Source organism: Vombatus ursinus, unplaced genomic scaffold (genome assembly GCF_900497805.2).
Source record: "Vombatus ursinus unplaced genomic scaffold, bare-nosed wombat genome assembly UNPS02014848.1, whole genome shotgun sequence".
Taxonomy (NCBI): domain Eukaryota; kingdom Metazoa; phylum Chordata; class Mammalia; order Diprotodontia; family Vombatidae; genus Vombatus; species Vombatus ursinus.
The window spans coordinates 3,737,532-3,757,445 of NW_020954626.1; the positions used below are offsets into that span (position 1 = coordinate 3,737,532).

A 19,914-nucleotide genomic window follows, 5' to 3' on the forward strand; every position below is an offset into this window, starting at 1 on the left:
ACTGTGCTAAGTATTATTGTGCTTCCATATTTGAAAGTCATCTGCACAGACATGATAATTGAACTCATGGGAACTGAGATCATTAAGAATGACAATTCAAATAAAAGAAAGGAAAAATAAAAGGGAGGGAGCCCAGAACAGAGCTCTGAGGTAATCATACAGTATAAAGAGGGCATACATGCATGATGATCCAGCAAAAAAGGAACAGATAGATAGTAAAGAGAAGCACGCTACATACTATAAAAACAGCCTGAGAAAAGAAAATTCCTAATGATAACTCTCAGAATACTTACTTGGGCAGGACAGGATCTAGATTCCCTAATCAATCCAGATAAATAGCACTTAATTCTAACTAGAAGAATATTTGTATATAATTATTATTTATTTAGAAATAATTAATTTTCAGGAAATTTTCAATTAAAATTTTATTATCTAAATTCAAGAAACTAGTTGCAAGAATTATTTTATCTTTTTACTCCTCATCATTCACTCATTATGATTGGCATAGATTCTCTCATATCTAAGTGAGGGTGGAAGGTAGAAAGCAATGACCATCACTTGGAAAATACTGTCCTAAAGGAACTAGTAAATGCTTCACATTTTCAAAATATGAAAGGTGAGTATACTGGAGCATGCTGGTGGAGGATTTCTTAAAATACCAGAAAAAGCACTGAGCAGTAGGCACAATCTCAGAACAGTAGAACATCTGGACATATTAGTGCTGATAGAGTCCATATAGAGTATGATTTTTTTTTTTAAAGAACAGAATAAATGCCAACACTCTTCAGCACACATAAATACCAAACCTGCCAAGGGATTTTCTAATATAAAAAGGGACTATAGCAATAACGAAATCTGTAGCTCAGTATTTATCCAATACTTCTTTAAAAAGTCTTTCTAATTCTCCCTTCTATACACACACACACACACACACGACAGGAGAAAAGGTTATAAGTAAGTAAAAACTGTGATATAAAATCCAATGGGTTCTATCTTTCATATTTAAAAGCCTGTATAAGAAGAGAGATGCAATTCATGCTGAGAAAATTATATCCAAGTTTGTACCAAAGTCTTTGTGATAGAATTTCTGATCTTAACCCTGAGAGTTGTTCTAGCCAAATAAAGTATAAATATACTCTAAGCCAAAGGAAGACTATTTGCTCTCAAGAACACTTGGGCTATTGGAACAAAATGGAAAACAGCAGCTAAAAAAGGAAGGACTGGCCCTCTGACATTTTGTGATGATAAGTTTTTCAGCTTCAGTCTGACTACTTGACCAAATCCTGAGTAATGCTATATCATGCAATGTTTCTTCCTGCTATGACTATCAGATCCAGGGAGTGGTTGAACACAAGCAGCTAAAGCAACAGTGCATGGATATTGGGAAATGGATTGTCCCTACTCTCAAGAAAATCAGCTTATTAAATGCATTCACGTAATAGTAGATATTTCCAAGCAAAATCAATGACAATGCTAATTCAATTTGAAAGAATATCCTTTCCCCATATCTATTTTGTACTGTTTTTACTCTAAAATTTCTTTAGTTAAAAATGCTACTATATTAGTGCATTTTCTTGACCATAATAGTTATGTATTTGTTATAATTTAATTTCAGGGGTTTTTTTTGTTAATTTCTCCAGTAATTTATATTTGGTTATAGAGAGGCACACCAGAACAACAGCAATGAATCAAGGATAGATGGGTACAAGGAAAAATGGGACTTGGGAGTTGAATGTGGACAGAAAGGGCAGGTAAAGGAAAGAAAATAAGGGTGGATATAGCAAAATGAAGTACATAGATAGGTAAAAGGTGAAATATATGGAATAGATGAGGAAAGGAGGTCAGGTGAGAAGAGAGTCAGTGTTATTTTATATAATTGTGTGTGTATTTATGTGTAAGTATATGTAAAAAGTTTGTGTGTATATACATACATACATACATACATACATACATACATACATACATACATGAATAGAGGATGGGAGAGGAGGGATGTAAATGAGGAGAGAACCATAAAAAGTTAGGGAAAGTGAAGGGAAGGGATAGCTCATAGAGAGTAATGAGGTACACAGCTATTTAATCCACTGAAACTGAATTTAAAAATTCTCTAAATATGAATAAACTATTCTAGTAATGATTCAAGATAGTAAAGGCTGGGGACAAAGAAGTGTTGGACAAATCACAGATAATATGTCCAAAATGGATCAAAGACAAACTGACCTCTCATAACATAATTTTTAAAAATGGCAGCCTCCAAAAACCAAGAATTTGTTACGATTCTGTCACCTTCTTTGGGTCTCTGAGCAGAAATATGGGAAAGGCACTTACATGATCTAGAGAATTTCTCTAAGCAAAGGAATCTTTTGTGTAATTATTGTGAAAAAAGTAACAACTGAAGAAAGTACAGTTCTCCTCTGGATTCTCCATTGCCTTCAGTTTCTAATAGGAACTGTATACCATATCTAGTAAAAGCACATTTGTTGGTCTTAATGACCAGAGCAACATATTGGACCAATGTCTTTGTAACACCCTTTAAAGTCCATGGTACTCAAGCAAATTTGGGTATGTTTTACATTCTTAATTCCCTCAGAAGGTATGATATAAGAAGTATGGCTTGTGACCACTGTTCTAAAAGCAAAATAAAATTACATTACCTACAATTACAGAATAATAAATCTAGAGCTAGAAGGGATTTCAAAGGCCATCTAGCCTGACCTCTTCTCATTTTGCAAAGGAGGCCAGGGAGCTTAAGTGACTTGCCCAAGGTTACATAGGTGATATCAGAGGTCGGATTTGAACCCAGCTCCTCTAACTGCAGTTCTTTCCAAATGCCAAAAAGTGTGTGTGGGGGGGGGAAGCATGACTTTTATAGACTGATCCACAAGCATTTATTAAGTGCCTTTATGCTTAAGCACTTTATGCTAGGTGCCAGGGTTATAAAGCTAAAAAATCAAATAGCCCCTACCCTCAAGGAGTTTGCATTCTATAGGGGGAGGCAACATATATACATATAAATATATACATAATACATACGAGGTAATGGAGGGGCATTAGTAGGTGGGGAGAGGAAAGCCTCCAAGAAGATGGTGATACTGGAACTGAGCTTTAAAGGAAACTAGAAATTCTAGAGGCAAAGGTAAGGAGGTGGTTCCTTTCCAGATGAAAGGGTGAAAGGGGGCCAGGGCAAAGGCAAAGAGATGGGAGATGGAATGACATGTGTGAGGAACAGAAGGAAGGCCAGTTTGGCTTGACTGAAGAGTGCTTAATTTATGAGGAGAAGTTTAATACTAATGGTTGCTACTTAAGAATTACAAGGGGAAGGGTTTGGAAGAGAGAGTAAAGATTGCCAGGGGCACAGAAACACCAGGGATGAGTTTCTGCAAAGTTTAACCTGTCTCTGCACAAACCAAGGCAGGGCTCTCAGTAGCTAAGAGGCTGACATCATACACAATGCAGATTGGGGGAAGGGAATAGAAAATGGTAACATGGATCATAGAGCAGCTTTAGCACTCCAAGGAGCTAAGGAAATAAAATTCATAAACTTTGTGATCAAGAACCAAGGTCATCAAGAAGGAAATGGGTAAAATAATAATAACTATCCAGATATTTTATTCTACCCACTCAAAGGATTAGTCCTTTAGCAGCCCAGATAGTCCCATAGCTCAACATTCCCCAAAGAAAGGTGAATCCAGTTTTAATAAGAGACTTCACTCTCATTCCTGAGGCTAACCTTACTAGCAGTCATAATAAACCATTACATTAGTGGGACAAAACTCAATATTCAAACACATTTTCAAAGAGGCAGTTCTTTCATCTGTACTACATTTTGTTACTACAAGTAGCCCCTTACCAGGACAGTAAGTTTTTGAATTGACCTGAAGAGGCCAGGTGGAGTATCAAGTCAGAAGGCAAGTTCTTGGATGAGGGATAAGCAATATGGAGCATCAATAGGGGGTAAATTTGTCTAACAATAATGGCTACAGAAGAGTGGTGTTACCCACAGCAGCAAAAAATTTTTATTCTTATTCCACCCACTTCCTTATCTTTGGTGTTTTTGTGTTTATATTAATAATATCTATTATACTCATAATATAATAGAAAGCAAACTGGGCTTAAAATCAAAGACCTTGGTTTTAGTCCAACTCTCCTAGGTCTTGGGCAAACATCAAACTTTGCTGAGCATCAGTTCCTTTATCCATAAAATGAGGGTGACACAAGATTAAGGATCAAATAAGATAATAAATGTAAAGCATTTTATAATCACATAAATATGAATTACTTATTTAATACCTGTATCTGGAACTGGCTGAAAAAAACACATGTAAATCCAAGATTTCTCTGATAGGGTCATGTGTTCCCAAAATGGCATAATAGAGATTAGAAAAAAAAAAACTTTAAGAACAATAAAATAAAAGAGAAAGTTTCCTCTTTCTTTCTCCTTTCCAATAATACTCAATCACAAAATCCAGAGAGTGTTTCAAAGTTTGCCTAGGATAAAAAGCTGACCCTAACAATCAATTAGAACTTCTATAAATTAGTCATTAGGTCAATAAACAGAACTATCACACTGAAAGGAGGCAGGAATAGCATTCAGAATACAAACTAAGCACCTTCTGCTTGTTTAAGCAGTCTGAAAAGCAGTCTGAAAGACTATTTTGATGTTTCTCTTCCAGCTTCAAAATTTCCAAAGCAATGGCATAATCAGCATAGTTGTTTAAATTTCCAAGCCTGCTCCCAGTGAATATGCTCCCAATGAAAGAGGACTTAAATTCCAGTTTCCCAGATCACAAACCCTGGAGTTACCTCAGAATACTTGGTCTCTTCTTCTCCATTGCTACTGTTATCACATTAGACCAGCCCTTCCTGACTGACCTCACACCTGTATAAATGCAATAGCCTAACTCTCAGAAATCCTGTGGCCAACCCTTCCTGTTCTAGGTTGGAAAGTCAATCTTCCTCAAACATTATTTTCTTCATATCATTCTAATACACAAGAATCTATGTTGACTCTTTACTGACTCGTGCAATCTCAAACTCTTCTTTCAAGACCCTCCATATAGGACTCCATTCTGCTTAGTGAAGCCTTATTTCCCACTACTTCTGAACATACAACTAGGTCAAGCTCTTCTCTGTCTACATCACATACAATTTTATTTCCCTTTTTATATAACTTTAACCTTCTGTTAAGAGACTCATTATTTTCCACATATCCTTCATATTACTTTAGGCTACATCGATCTCTTGCTTTTCTAAATTTCTTTTGCATTCACAGTCAGTACCACAATGTACTGAACCACAAAATTTTGGTGTTGGAAGGGACCTCGTAGGCCATCTAGCACAACCCATACCTGAACATAAATTCCCTTTACAATATACCTGGGAACTTCTGGCAAATATGGCTGCCTGAACAAAGGCAGACCAGTCAGCTCAAGTACCTAACTACCCCAGAAAAATCCTGAAGTTCACACCAGATCAAATAATAAGGAAGCCAATGAGAAACTACAGTAAACAATTTCTTCCACCCTATAAATGAACAAAATGTCAGCCAGAAGCTCATGGGTAATAGGAAAGGGGGCCCTCCAGAAGAGGCAGCATCAATAGTAGAAGGCCTCCTAACCTGAACAGAGACAAACCAGACAAAAGCATAGCTTGCAAGGCTCTATAATCTTTGTCCAGAGGAAACATGAGAGGAGACCTCTTCTGAGAAAGCAGTAAGGTAGTGGGAAAGCCCTAGAGTTGGGACCTTGAAAGTACCTAAGAGCAAAAGTAGATAGCAATTAAAGTGGTACTGTAGTGCTCAAATTGTGACACCCCAGGTGCAAAAAGGCTCTGAAGTCCCTATTACTCTTGAGACAGCAGAAAGGGCCCTAAATATCCTAAATATCCAGCACTCTGAGCTTCAAACATTCAGAGGAGCTTACCTCCAGGAGGTAGAGTTCAGTCCCATGAACCCAGGGGACCTAGGGCAAGACCAAGTAAAGCCACTATACCACTCAAAAGCACAGCAATGGGTAAGATCTGGTCCTGGCACAAAGCCTCAATTCAAGAACTAAAGCTGGAAATATGAGTAAATAAAACAGTGGCTAGTATAAAGAAAAAATCATTGTAAATCTAGAGATTCTCCCAAAAGGAATAACTCTGTAACAAATGCAAACAAAGACTCAAAGAAAAAGATGTTTTTCCCCCTACAAGGGCATGAATTCCTATAAGAAATAATTCAAGAGATTAAAAAACAAGAATCTGAAAGAGTAAAAGTAGATTAGAAGAGAATGTAGTAAACATTATTTAAGAAATGAATCCCAGGGGCAGCTAGGTGGCGCAGTAGATAGAGCTCCGGTGTTGGAGTCAGGAGGACCTGAGTTCAAATCCAGCCTCAGATACATGACACTTACTAGCTGTGTGACCCTGGACAAGTCACTTAACCCCCATTGCCTCACCAAAGAGCCAAAAAAAAAAAGGAGAGAGAGAAAAAAATAATTGAATCCTGAAAACTAGTATAAACTAAAGACTCCATAAGACTGCAAGAAATATTAGAACAAAAGCAAAAGACTTGGGGGGAGGGAAAGAGAAAATGCAAGCTAGCTAATGTTAAAAGCAATTGATCTGGGAAAAAAAACAGGTCAAGGAGTAATGATTAAAAAATCATTAGACTCCCTAAAAACCATGATTTTAAAAAAAATAGCCTGAAAAGTATATTTCAAGAAATCATAAATGAAAACTGTCCATTTCTATTAGAGCCAAAAGGAAAAGAGAAAATTGAAAGAATCCACTGATCACCACCTGAAAGGAACCAGAAAAGAAAAAGTCCCAGGAATGCCAGAGCCAAAATCCTGAGCTTCCATATCAAAAACAAATTACTGTTCTCATCCAGAAAGAAGAAATTCAAGTACCAAGGAACTATTGCCAGGATCATATAAGCAAGATATGGCAGTTTCTACTATAGACGAAAGAAGATCTTAGAATAAAATATTCCAAAAGACAAAAAATACAGGTTCGTAAACAAGAATAATTTACACTGCAGACATCAGTATAATCCTATGGTAGGCAGAAGCAAGGTTGTGAGTTGAGTGAAATAAACTTTTAGTGGAATAAAGCATAAATTTTGATTGATATTGATTGTATTGATATCTTTTGTTTTTACTTTGTCAAAATTTCTACCCAAAAGCTCCTTCCCCTTCTCCTTCTCATTCACGGTCATATAACAAAGGATTTTTTTTAACCAAAAAGAGAAAAAGAAGAGAAACAAAATCTGTAAAACCAATAAAGATATTGAAAAAAATCTTATATGCAGCATTCCACATTCATGGACTCACATCTCTACAGAGGAGTAGAGGGAGAGTTGTCTTCTCATATCTCTTCTTTAGGTGCATATTTGTTCTTTATAATTTTGCAACATTCATTTTTTACTGTTTTGTGGTTGTTCTTTCCATTCACACTGTTTTGATTATACATACTATTTTCTGGCTCTGTTCATTTTGCATCAATTCATGTCTTTCATTGCTCCTCTGTATTCATTATAGTCATCATTTCTTACAACACAGTAATATTACATTACATTCGGCATCTATTTGATTTCTAGTCCTTTGCTGAAACAAAAGGTGCTGTTATAAATATTTTGGTACATAGGTGACCTTTCTTTTTATCAATGACTTTTTGGGGTATATGCCTAGCAGTAAGTCAAAGCACATAGACATTTTCACCCCACCTTATTTGCATAATTCCGAAAAATTTTCCAAAATGGTTTAACTAATCCATAGCTCCACCAACAATGCATAAGTGTGCTTATCTTTCCACACCCCCTCCAATATTGACTATTCCCCTCTTTTTGCTTTTTGCTGTGTCAATTTGCTAACAATAAGGTAAAACCTCGGGGTTGTTTTGATTTGCATTCCTCCTATTATTAGCGTTTCGAAGCATTCTTTAACATGGTTGTTAATATTCTTCTTTTAATAATCATTTGTTCATATTCTTTAACCACTTATCTATTACAGAATGACTTTTGATCTTATATATTTTATTGTCTTTATATCTTTGATACTACACCCTTATCTGATAAATTTGATACAAAGATTTTTTCCCACTTAATCACTTTCCTTCTTATACTAGATGAATTAATTTTATTTGTGCAGAAGCTTTTCAATTTCACACAATCAAAATTGCCTTGATTAGAGGACTTTCCAGCATTTCTGATGAAGAGACCAGAGAAGTGTAGAAACTTTGAAATACAAACACGAGAGTCCAGAGAAATTTAGAAAAGTAAATTTATTTAAGCAATTGGAGAAAGTTGTCTGATGATTAGTGTTAAAGTTCTAATAGGGGAAGAAGAAACAGAACTTCAGTGTCTCCAAATGGTGTTAAGGAAGTTAAAAAAAAATTTTTTAAAAGAGGTCTTGGGAGATAAGGGTTGGTTTTCTTCTTAGGTTTCTAAAATAATAAAGAAAAAGGAGGTAATAAAGAGAAATAGTAAAGGGAAAAGGAAAAGGAGGAATACAAAAGGAGGAAGCAGGTAGAACTTGCTATTTCTCATAATTGGGGCATTTGAGAAGAACATACAAACATGGAACAAGAGGTGAGGGGAGTGGGCACCAGATGAACCTCACTCTCATCTGAAACAAAAGAACATTAAACACACACACACATATACACACACAGACACACAGAGTTTGGTGTGGAAATGCATTAGACTCAACAAGAAAACAAGTAGGGATATTGTTAAATGGGAGAATAAGAGTGGGAAGCAAAACAAACTTCCTAACTCTGCTGGAATGATTGAAGGGGGAAGGAGAAGCAAAGAATGAGAATATAAGGGGATATCGTAGATTGCCTCTTTAGAAAACTGGGAAATGGGGCAGCTAGGTGGCACAGTGGATAGAGCACCGGCCCTAGAGTCAGGAGGACCTGAATTCAAATCCAGCCTCAGATACTTACTAGCTAGCTGTGTGAGCCTGGGCAAGTCACTTAACCCCCATTGCCTCAAAAAGAAAAAAGAAAAGAAAACTGCGAAATGGCTGAACAAATTGTGGTATATGAATTTAATGGAATATCATTTTGCCATAAGAAATGACAAAAGAGACAATACTGGGCAGCATGAACTGCCACAGAGTAAAATAAGCAGAACTAGGAAAACAATTTATACAAAGATAGCAACGTTGTAAAGAAAAATAACTTTGAAAGACATAAGAACTTTGATCACTGCAATGACCAACCAAGTTTCCAGCAGACAGCTGAAAAATGTTACCCACCTTCTGACAAAGGAGATGGAGATAAGATATAGTAAGAGACATACATTTTTGGACATGGCCAGTGTGAATTTACTTTTGCTTGACTACACCTATTTGCTATAAGGGTTTCTATCCTTCTTTCTCTTGGTTTTTAATGGAGAGGAGGGGTGTTGTGTGAAAGTGAGGCTGGAGTTAGGATTAGCAATATCTCTTTTGTTCTTGTAATTATCATTACCACAGCAATCTATGCCAGTACTCTAGTTCAAATCCTCATTAACTCTTGCCTTAAATTCTGCAGTAGTATTTTAAATGAGCATTCTTGTGTCCATTCTTTTCCCACTCCATTTTATATATTGCTGCCAGATTAGTTTCTTAAACCATAGATCGAATTATAGAAAGGAAGGAAGGAAGGAAGGAAGATAACCATCAGCGGTTCCCATTGCCTAAGTACAAACTCCTTAACATGGTATTTATGACCCTCTACAATCCAAATTGAACCTACCATTCCAGACATATCATACTACTCCCACAATATACAATCCTTGTGCTGCAGTCAAAGTGGAATACTTGCTGTACAGAAACACATCCCACCACCTTTGTCTTTGTTCATGCAGTTTCCTATTCCTGAAATGGCCTGCTGATATCCTACTTCAAGGATCATTTCAAATGCTACTACCTCTAGGAAGTTCATCTTGATCAGCCTAGACTAAAATGACTCTCACTCATCTGAGTTCACAGCACATTATTCCTTTTGCTCTAGTTATGGTCTAATTTCTTTTATATCTGTATAGATGTCTCATCTCACTTGAGCTCCATGAGGATAGGGAACATATTTTATTAATCTTTGTATCTTTCTAGCACACTGCATTGCTTACAGTTGGTGGTAGCTCAATGAATTAACTTGACTAAGCTTTTGAAGGTTATACTGGAGAATTAAGCGCATATACAAGGTAAGATTGGAATGTTCTCTGGCTAAGATTCCTAAATATAACTTTACGTATATGAGCCAGAACACATATGAAATTATAATTAAAGTCAGTACAAAATAATGTTTAAAAATATTCAATGTGTAAAACTATTCAGGAACTCATAATTAATTTTAGTTCTTCTCAGTCTCTTTATTGAATCATTGGCTATACCCTATCCCCTGACAGTGGGTATAATTCAAGGTTCTGGCCTGGAACATCTCTTCTCTTTCATGTTCTCTCCCTTGGTGACTGCAGCTCCCATGAGTTTAATTATTATCATCTATACAGATGACTCCCATATCTATATATCCCACCTAGTCTCTCTTTCAATCCCATCTTGCATTACCAACTTCCTATTGGCAGTTTCCAAACTGGATGCCTCCTAAGCATCTAAGGCTCAACATGTCCCAAAATAGAACTCATGATCTCTCCCCAATCCATGCCTTTTCCAAACTTCCCTGTTTCTGTCAAGAGCACCATCATCCTTCCAATTACCTAGTCTCATAACCTAGGAAATACCACACCCAACCAGTTGCCAAATTTTATAAATTCTACTTCTCAAACTCTTTGGTATATGTCTTTTTCTCTCCATTCACATAGTCACCACCCTAGTTCAGGCCTTCATCCCCTCTCACTGGGACTATTTCAATAGTCTCCCAATGGATCTCCTTGCTTCAAGTCTCTCCCCTCTCCAACACAACTTCCATATAGAGATTTTCCAAAGAGAATTTCCTAAAATTTAGATCTGATCATATCACTCCCCTGCTCAAACTTCTGAGGTTTCCTATTACTTCTAGGATCAAATACAAACTCCACTGTTTCAATATTAAAAGCCCTTCACAACCCAGCTCCAACCTACCTTCACAGCTTTATTATGCATTACTCTCTTTTATGCAGGGCAGCTAGGTGATACAGTGGATAGAGCACTGGACTTGGAATCAGGAAGCCTTACCTTCATGAGTTCAAATCTGGCCTCAGACACTTACTAGCTGTATGACCCTGGGCAAGTCACTTAACCCTGTCTGCCTCAGTTCCTCATCGATAAAATGAACTGGAGAAGGACATGGCAAACTAATCTGATATCTCTGCCAAAAAACCCCACCCCCCAAAAAAGGATCATGAAGAGTTGGCCACAACTGAACAACAAATCCTTTATTCACTCTATGGTTCAGTCAAATGGACCTTCTTGTTCCTCACCCTACTTGTTGATTCTTCTTCCCTCACCTCTATGCCTTAGCATTGCCTGTCTCTCAGGCCTGGAATGTACTCCCTCCTCATCTCCACCTCTCAGAATCAATAGTCTTTAACTCAACTGCCACTTCCTACATAGAGCCTTTCTTGATTCCTCCCAGCTGTTAGTGCCTTCCCCACCCCCACAACATTACCCTATCTTTCTAATGTACATACATACATATGTATATACATATACGTATGTACACACACATACAGATATATACAAACACATATCTTCTCTCCTAACAGAATGTCAGTTCCTAAAGGGCAATGACTGTTTAACTTTTGACTTTGTATCCCCACTGCTTTGAACGATGTAGACACTTAATAAACACTATAACATAATGTCAACCTGTATCAAATTGGGCTAGAGGAAGCCACTGATGACTTCAAAGAGCAGTTTCAATAGAAACCACAGAGGGTTAGGGAGAAGGGGTGAGCGACTGGAAAGCTAGATAAGCTACACATTCAGAAGTTCAGTCATAGAAGACTAAAAGAAAAATCAGATGGCAATTGAAAAAAGAAATGATAGGGTACTTGAATAGATTCTTTCAATATTGTTGATATCTGTTCATGTTTAAAAAACAAAAGCAAAGGAACCTGTGGTGAGAAAGAAATTACAGAAGAGGATGAAGTTACAGTCAAAAGAACATTGAATTCTACCTAAGCCATACAAGTCATTTAACCACTGGGTCTCAACTTCTTCATCCGTAAAATGGGAATAGTAATACTCATCCTTTCTACTTCAAGAAGTTGTTCTAAGAACCAAATGTGATAATATGTGAACGTTTTTTTTTTTTTGTAAACTATCAGGAATAAAATTGAAAGGGATGAAATGAAATGCATAAGTAGAGGTGACCGAGGAAAAGGTGAGAAATTCTCCAACTTGACAGTTTACACTGGAAAACTTTTTTTTCCAAATAAAATGTTTTGACAGAAGTTTGAGTTGTGTGCATACTACCAACCCAAATATTTATTACATCAGTAATTTTCTTTGCAGAAGAAAAGATTTCCAAAAACAGAAAATGTTTTGATATGTTTTAGTCAAACAAATAGCACCCTGGTTCACCAGAGAAATTGGATAGTGTTCTACTGTATTATAACTTGACCCATGCATAAATAGCAAATCCTAGAAAATAGAAACTACCCTTTCTGCATTTGATGGTTTCCGTCTATCAGGAAAGGTTTCTCTCTACTAAGTCCTACATAAATCTAAACAGATTTTTTAAAAAAAATAACTTAAATAGTACAATGCCAAAAATGATATATTACCATCATCTTAATTTCTTTTTTTTCTCAATTTCTTGTAATAGTGTATTGCTTCCTTTCCTGTAATCCCTATCCATCATTTCCTATTTCTCTGCTGAATTCCTGTGCCCCCCCCCCAAAAAAATTGCTACTCATTAAGCCTTTATTTCTGGAAATCTCCCTAATATTTCCACAGTTACACACCATTACTAATACTCTTCTTTTCCAACTGTCTGCCTGCAGTTGAGAAAACAGTGGTTTGTTTATAACACTAGAGACTCAAAGAGGGTCAAAAGCATAACAGAAGTGAATACCAGCCATAAAGTTCAATCACCAATGAAGGCCCAATTCTAAAAATATAGCCAAATAGTTAAATTTATTTTAACACAAAGGTATTTAGGAGAAGGTAGCCAATGAGGATTTTGAGTTTCAAATGAAGTTTATATTTATATAAAAAATATATTTATATATTTATATATAATATATATTTATATTTATTTACATATAAATTTTATATATATTATATAATATATACTGTAATTTGTATTATATATTATATTATAATATAAATATATGATATTTATATATTTTTATATATAAAATATATTTATATAAAAAAACTTATATTAAAAGCTGGTGTTCAGATCTAGAATTATGATAATGCACATATTAGAAGGCTTTTGAATTCACAGTCTAAACTTGAAAATCATGAGAATGGATGTAAGAACTAGAAACATTCAAGATCTCAATGATATCAGTAAGATTTTCTCTTACACAAATTACTGTGGATAGGTAGATCAGAGAAATTGACACAACCAGAGTCTGTATGGCATGCCTTACTTACACAGTTGATTTCTTGTTGGAGAATTCCATTTCAATTATAATGAACAGTTGTAGGAGATGTACTGAGTAACCAAGACAAACTTATAGATGGAATTTATTTATGCCAGAGCTATTCTTTTTTTTTTAAGGCAATTGGGGTTAAGTGACTTGCCCAGGGTCACACAGCTAGTGTCAAGTGTTTGGTCTGAGGTCAGATTTGAACTCAGGTCCTCCTGACTTCAGGGCCAGTGCTCTATCCACTGCACCACCTAGTTGCCCCCTGCCAGAGCTATTCTTAAATGAGTCCTAGAACTTTCAAAATCTGAATTCACACAGACGGGTGAAGATAATGTCAGTTTTGTGAAATATCCTTCGCTAAAGCTCTACGCCAATGTTCTACCATAGCAGAAAAATGACAGTGAACTCTTAGAGGATGGGCCAGTAATAAATGGGGGTCTGACCCATTTTGTCAGGATGGGGTCAACAGACTGAATGTTTGATGTCTGAGGACCAGCCTAGTTAAGTAAGGAAAGACTCATCACCAGAAGTTTGGCCACAAAGTGATCCATTTATTTAGACCAGAACAACACATGAAGAAGACAGAACATTTGTGATCTTCTTTGGTTAGGGAATGTACTCACACCAATGAAATCACAGAACCTGGAAGTATTTACTGAAGTAAAGAAGAAAGATACAAACTTGGAATAATAAAATCATTGAATTCTATTGACTATCCCAAGGTTATAGAGATAAATGATAGTAGAGGCAGGACAACAACCTAGGTTAGAGAGTGCTTTCCATCTCACCTTTCTAGATGTTGGCCTCATATCTCTACATTTACAAATCTGTCTGGGCTGTCATCAAAGATTCTGTTGTAAACAAACTTAAAAAGAAATGAGATCCTTTGTATTATAACTAGTAACCAGCAAAATACAACTCGAAAAGCAGCAACCACATTCAATCAAGAATGGCAACAAATAAAGCACACACTTTTAGAAGAGTCTTCAAGAAAGTAATGTATTATTCTGAAAAACCAAAGGTTATAAAACTGAAAGGTCTGTTACAGAGAAAAAGAATACATATTTACACATTTAGTAGGCTCACAAGGAATGGCCCCCAGTGAATGGCCATGAAAATAGACATATAGGAGTTAAGGGAATACATACCAAGGTTGCAAACTTCAGTAGCAAAAGAGACCCTTTAATAAGAATAGGAGAAACAATTACCTCAGTCAGGAATCTTGGAATCATAGAATCTTAAGAGTTAGGAAAATCCTTAAAGGTTATACAGTTCAACCCAATGCAGGAATCTGCAAATAGTCCTGACAAATGATCATCCTAGTACATGGATTGAGCAGAGACTAAAGTTTAATGCCCAAATCTAGCCCAGTCTAGTACTGGTAAGCCAAAAGGTGAAAAGTTTGGCAAACATTTGATCCTAAGTGTCTTAGAAGAACAAAACAAACAAACAAACAAACAAAATCTGGGTTAAAAAAAAGTAGCAGAGTCAACAAAAACAAAACAAAAAGAATTATTTTAAGCAGGTGGCCCTCTCCTGCCCTCTCCAAGGATAAAATGTACACCATCATTCATCATAAGGTCATCTGATCAACTCCCATTCCGGATTTTTTCAGGACTTTGAAAGGTCTCTTAATGAATATGCAGGCACTTCTTCACATGCCTAAAGAAAATCAAGCTGAAAGGAGTTGCAGAGGCCAGCACTGCCCCATGGAAATAGGCACCCCTGTCTCCATCATCATCTTGCTGTGTATATGTTTGTTTGCATGTTGTATGCCCGGTTAGATTATAAGCTCCTGGAGGGAAGGGGCTATGTTTTGCCTCTTCCTTGTCCCCAGTGCCTGACACATAGTAGCCTTAGTAAATGTTGATTGAATTGAATTGAAAATCTTCACCCCAAAAGGGGAAGGTTTCATGCCAGGTAGGGAGGAGAAGAGGTCCTGACCTCCAGCGAAAGGGATGCTCTCGGCCCTCTCGGGAGGAGGCCAGGCCCTGGGTACCAGAAGGGTGGTGCTTCTCCGATGCCCCCCACCCAAGCCGTGACAGTTCATTCAGTCTCGGGCAGGCAGACAGCCGGCATCCCGCTCCTGCCTGAGGAGAGGCTGACAGCTGGACGGATGAGGGGAGGAGGCGACATCAGCTGGCCGGGGCGGGTCCATCATCCTCCCCAGGCTGTCCCCCACCCCTGCCCCTCCCCGGGATGCTGCCCCCGGGCCGGGCCATTACCTTTGTGTAGAGCTCCGACGCAGCCATGGTGCTGGCGCCGCCCGCTCGGGCCTCGTCCCCCAGCCGATGCCCCTAACGCCCCCCGGCCGCCTGCGCCTCTGTCGCCTCTGCGGAGGCCGGATCCCGCATGGGCCGCCGCCGCTGCCCGAAGCCGAGGAAGCGCGGGCAGCCGCCGGGCAGGACGGGAATTTAGGCGGCCGGCCGCAGGCGCTCGGCCATCACTCGCTGGTCGGGAGCAGTCCCCACGCCTCGGGATGCCGATGCCGCCGTCGCCGCCGATGCTGCCGCCGCCGCCGCCTCCCCAGCCGCCGCCGCCGCTGCCGCCGCCGCCGCCTCCCTGTGCATTGTGGGAGCGGGAGGAGGCAGCGCTTCAGCGCTGCTTCAGCCGCCGCTCCAGGAACTCCTGGGCTCACGCTGCCGCCCATCGGCTGCGGGTGCGGCCAGAGCATCCTCCCGCGGCCAGGCAGCCCGAGGCTGAGGTGGGGGCCGAGAGCCCAGCAGCCCCGCCCCCCCCCCCCCACCCCGGGCCTCTCCCGCGCTCCCGCGCTCCAGGTCTTCTTACCTCCACCTGGAGAGCTACGTGAACCCCCAGCACATTTGGGACCACTTTTTTTTTGTAAGCCACCACAGAGTGGCAGGCCTTGGGTAATGCAAAATGAACCTAGTCTCCCACGACTTTCAATAGCAGATATTTTCAATCTCGGTACACCTTGGACGCGGGAAGATAAAACTGGAATCTCCCATCCTGTTCCACCTTGTTAGATCGGGAGTAGAGGGTCATATCTTATTTAAACTTCTTAGAAAGCAAGAAATATCTAAAAGGGAGATCATACAGGGGCTTCTTGAGGGCAGACACTGTCCTTTTTTGTTTTTTGTGTCTTCAGCTTCTAGTAGGCACTTAATAAATGCTAGTTGAATGAATGAATGAGGAAGGAGGGGGTAGTAGCAGGAGAATTTTGAAAATGAGATAAGGCTTTGACTGGATACTCCAGATAGGAGCTTTAGGGAGCAAATCAGGCAAATGTTCCTGATAACAGGGTACTAGGTGACCTATTGGGAACTTCAAAAATTAAATGCACTTTTCAACAAGACTCTCCCTCATACCCCTGGACACATAATTATTTTCTACCTGAATCCAAGCAGACTTCCTGAAATACCTCCCTATCTATATGTAACTTTCAAGGGTCAAAAAATTAAGGGAAACCAACTTAAAATGTCTATCTTTCTCAACTGTTATGGTTGCATATTGAGCACATTAGTGTGACTTCTCTACAAACACCGCAGCACTCTCTTCATATACATTCCAATAGTGGATATACTTTTCCCCTTATTCTTGGCTGACCTTTCTTCTAAAACCTCATTTTTACTACTTTTATCTTTACTTATTTTTAAATTTGTATAATTATTTTTCATAGGATCATATATTTAGATGATCTAGTCCACCCCATTTATTTGACTCAGGAGGAAACTAAGGCCTCAAAAGGTGAAACACTTGCCCAAGGTTATTGTGTGTGGTAGGGGTCTTTGCTAACACTCAGAGCTCAGGAACTCAGCTTGTGTATGGACAATAAGGAATAAGGGACACGACTCATAATGGGGGACCAGAGACTACCATGCTCGCACTTTAGACCACTAGGACAATCAGTATTTTTAAGAAATGGGGGCGGGGAAAAGGTAATAGTGTGTGTAGAATAGAAAAAGGAACTTATATTTCACTATATATGGAGCATAGTGTGAGAAGCTTCCTCTTCCAGCTGAGGTCAGCATCTTCTCTACTTCTTATCTTCTTACAGAGCTGCCTAAGAGGTTGTGACTTACCCAAGTTCACAGGCAGTAGGTTTCAGGGTTGAGATTTGAACTCAGGTCTTCCTTAACTCAAGACCAGCTCTCTACACACTAAAATACTCGGTTTCTCAGATCTCAGAATAATCTTGTTTCTGCCACCAATTAGCAAGTGTGACCTTGGCTAAGTCACTTCAACACTCTATGCATCATTCTCTATAATTGTAAAATGAGAAGTTTAGATTAGATGATCTCACAAAGACCCTTCACCTCTAAAATTCTATGATTCCACTTTTATTCACTGAGTAACCATAACCCTGGCGGCAGTAAAGACTATTGCTTTCCAAAGCCCTGCAAGACCCGCTATTGTCCAATATTTTCTAAAACGCAGAGGGAAAATGTTTGTCCAAGGTCACATATCTAGTAAATGACAAATCTGAAGCTTGAACTCAAGTCCTTGAAACTACAAATGTGTACTCTCCTCATTATACAATACAGCTTCCCAATCCATTCCCATCATGAAAATCTTGATCCTGGTTCTGTTCTTCCACCTCTGTCCCCATAGGGTAGGAGAACTGAGGAGAAAAATCTAATTTGTAGTTACAATTGACCAAGAAATGGGCCAGTCACAGATTATTAAAGTTACCAGGGAGGGTTTTAGCTATATTATAAAACAAAAGCTGGTAGGTGGTGCAGTGGATAGAGTACTGGCCCTTAAGTCAGGAGGACCCGAGTTCAAATCTGGCCTCAGACCAAACACTTGACATACTTACTAGCTGTGTGACCCTGGACAAGTCACTTAACCCCAACTGCCTAAAAAAAAAAAAAACAAAAACAAAAGCTGATTGACCACTTGCTGAAACTGTTGTAGAAAGGATTCTTATTTTGGTTCCAGTTAGAATGGGAGCCTATGAAGTCCTTTTCATCCCTTAAATTCTGTGATTTTAGAGATCTCTAGTCCAACACCAGGGCTAGTGGCATAGTGGATAGAGTACCCTGTGCAGAATTAGGAAGACTCACTTTCCTAAGTTCAAATCTGGCCTCAGATGCTTATTAGCTGTCTGATCTTGAGCAACTCACTTAACCTGGTTTGCCTCAGTTTCCTCATCTGTAAAATGAGCTGGAGAAGGAAACGGCAAACCACTCCAGTCTCTTTGCCAAGAAAACTCCAGACAGGGTCATGAAGAGTAGGACGTGACTGAAACTACTGAACAAAAGTCCAACACCTGCATTTTATAAATGAGGAAACTAAGTTCCACCAAATTCACACTGCTAACTGGTGGAAGACCTGAAAATGAAACCCAGGTTCTTTGCCTTAAAATCTAGTAGCTTTTTTCCTCTACACCTAACAACCTCAACTTAACCTACTCTCTGCCTTATTTTCCTGTTCTGTCAAAACATACCTATCTTCTAGGATTGCCTTGGGGATCAAATGAAATCATGTGAATTTGCTTTGAAAAAGTTTCAAATATTATACAGATATATGGGATATTTTAAAGGTGGGGAACAAATTGCACAATATCTTTTCTCACCAACCCTAAATATGCCCCCAAAATGCTAAGCAAATGTTTTGAGTGAGAGGAAGGACATGGGACTGGGAAGAAGAAAAAAGGAGAGAAGATGAAGGATAGATTAAAAAAAAAGGAAAGCAGAAAACACTGCATTTGTTCACAAGTAGGACATCAGAATTAAAGCCACCAACATAACTAGAACAGTTTCCTCTCCCCTACTGAATAAACCCATGGGTATTCAGACAGATTTATTTACATACCTTATCATTTGTAAATGATCAACACTCGATTATCCATATCAAAACTAGTATGAAACAGTTATTATCAATTCAAGTGTTTGAGGCTCAGCTCCCCCACCAAAGAAAGGCTAAGGGGGATGGGCAATATTATTCAATTTAATGTTCCTCCCAACCCACTTCCAAGCTCTGGAACTTCCAAACAAAGCTATCTCATCCTGGAACTTCCCTCAGAGCCTAGGGCCACCTGGCCCTGGAAAATCCAACCAGTCCAGATGCCTTCTTGAATGGAAAATCCCTCAGTAAGATCCATTGGTGAGATTGGCAATATGATTCAATGTAATGTCCCTCCAGGCCCCATTCCTGATGTCTGGCCTTCAAAAACAGCCCCTCTCTTTTCATCTGCACCCCTTCCTTCTCACCCTCAGCTTTTCAGCTCCCTTTTGAGTACTGTCTTCCCCCATTAGAGTGCAAGCACCTTGAGAGCAGAGACTTTCTTTCTGCTTCTATTTGTATCAGCAACATTTTGGACATACTTAGTAGCTCAGGCCACTGAATCTCCTAGCCTGGGTTTCTGATTCCCACCTCTCAACTTACCTGGGCTTTGAATCTCTTCTCCCTATTTCTTCCTACCTTAACTGACTTCCTTA

General features: G+C 38.8%; 1 protein-coding gene across 4 annotated transcripts in view; it reads right to left on the reverse strand.

The window, feature by feature from the left end:
* Nucleotides 1-15,784, reverse strand: part of MYO5A (myosin VA) — a 227,318-nt gene extending 211,534 nt beyond the window's left edge. For all 4 annotated transcript variants that reach the window (XM_027840790.1, XM_027840789.1, XM_027840788.1 and 1 more), the window contains exon 1: nucleotides 15,736-15,784. In XM_027840790.1, coding sequence (XP_027696591.1) covers nucleotides 15,736-15,762 — 27 coding nt within the window. In that variant the 5' untranslated portion in view covers nucleotides 15,763-15,784. The remainder of the gene's footprint in view (nucleotides 1-15,735) is intronic.
* Nucleotides 15,785-19,914: the final 4,130 nt, after the last annotated feature.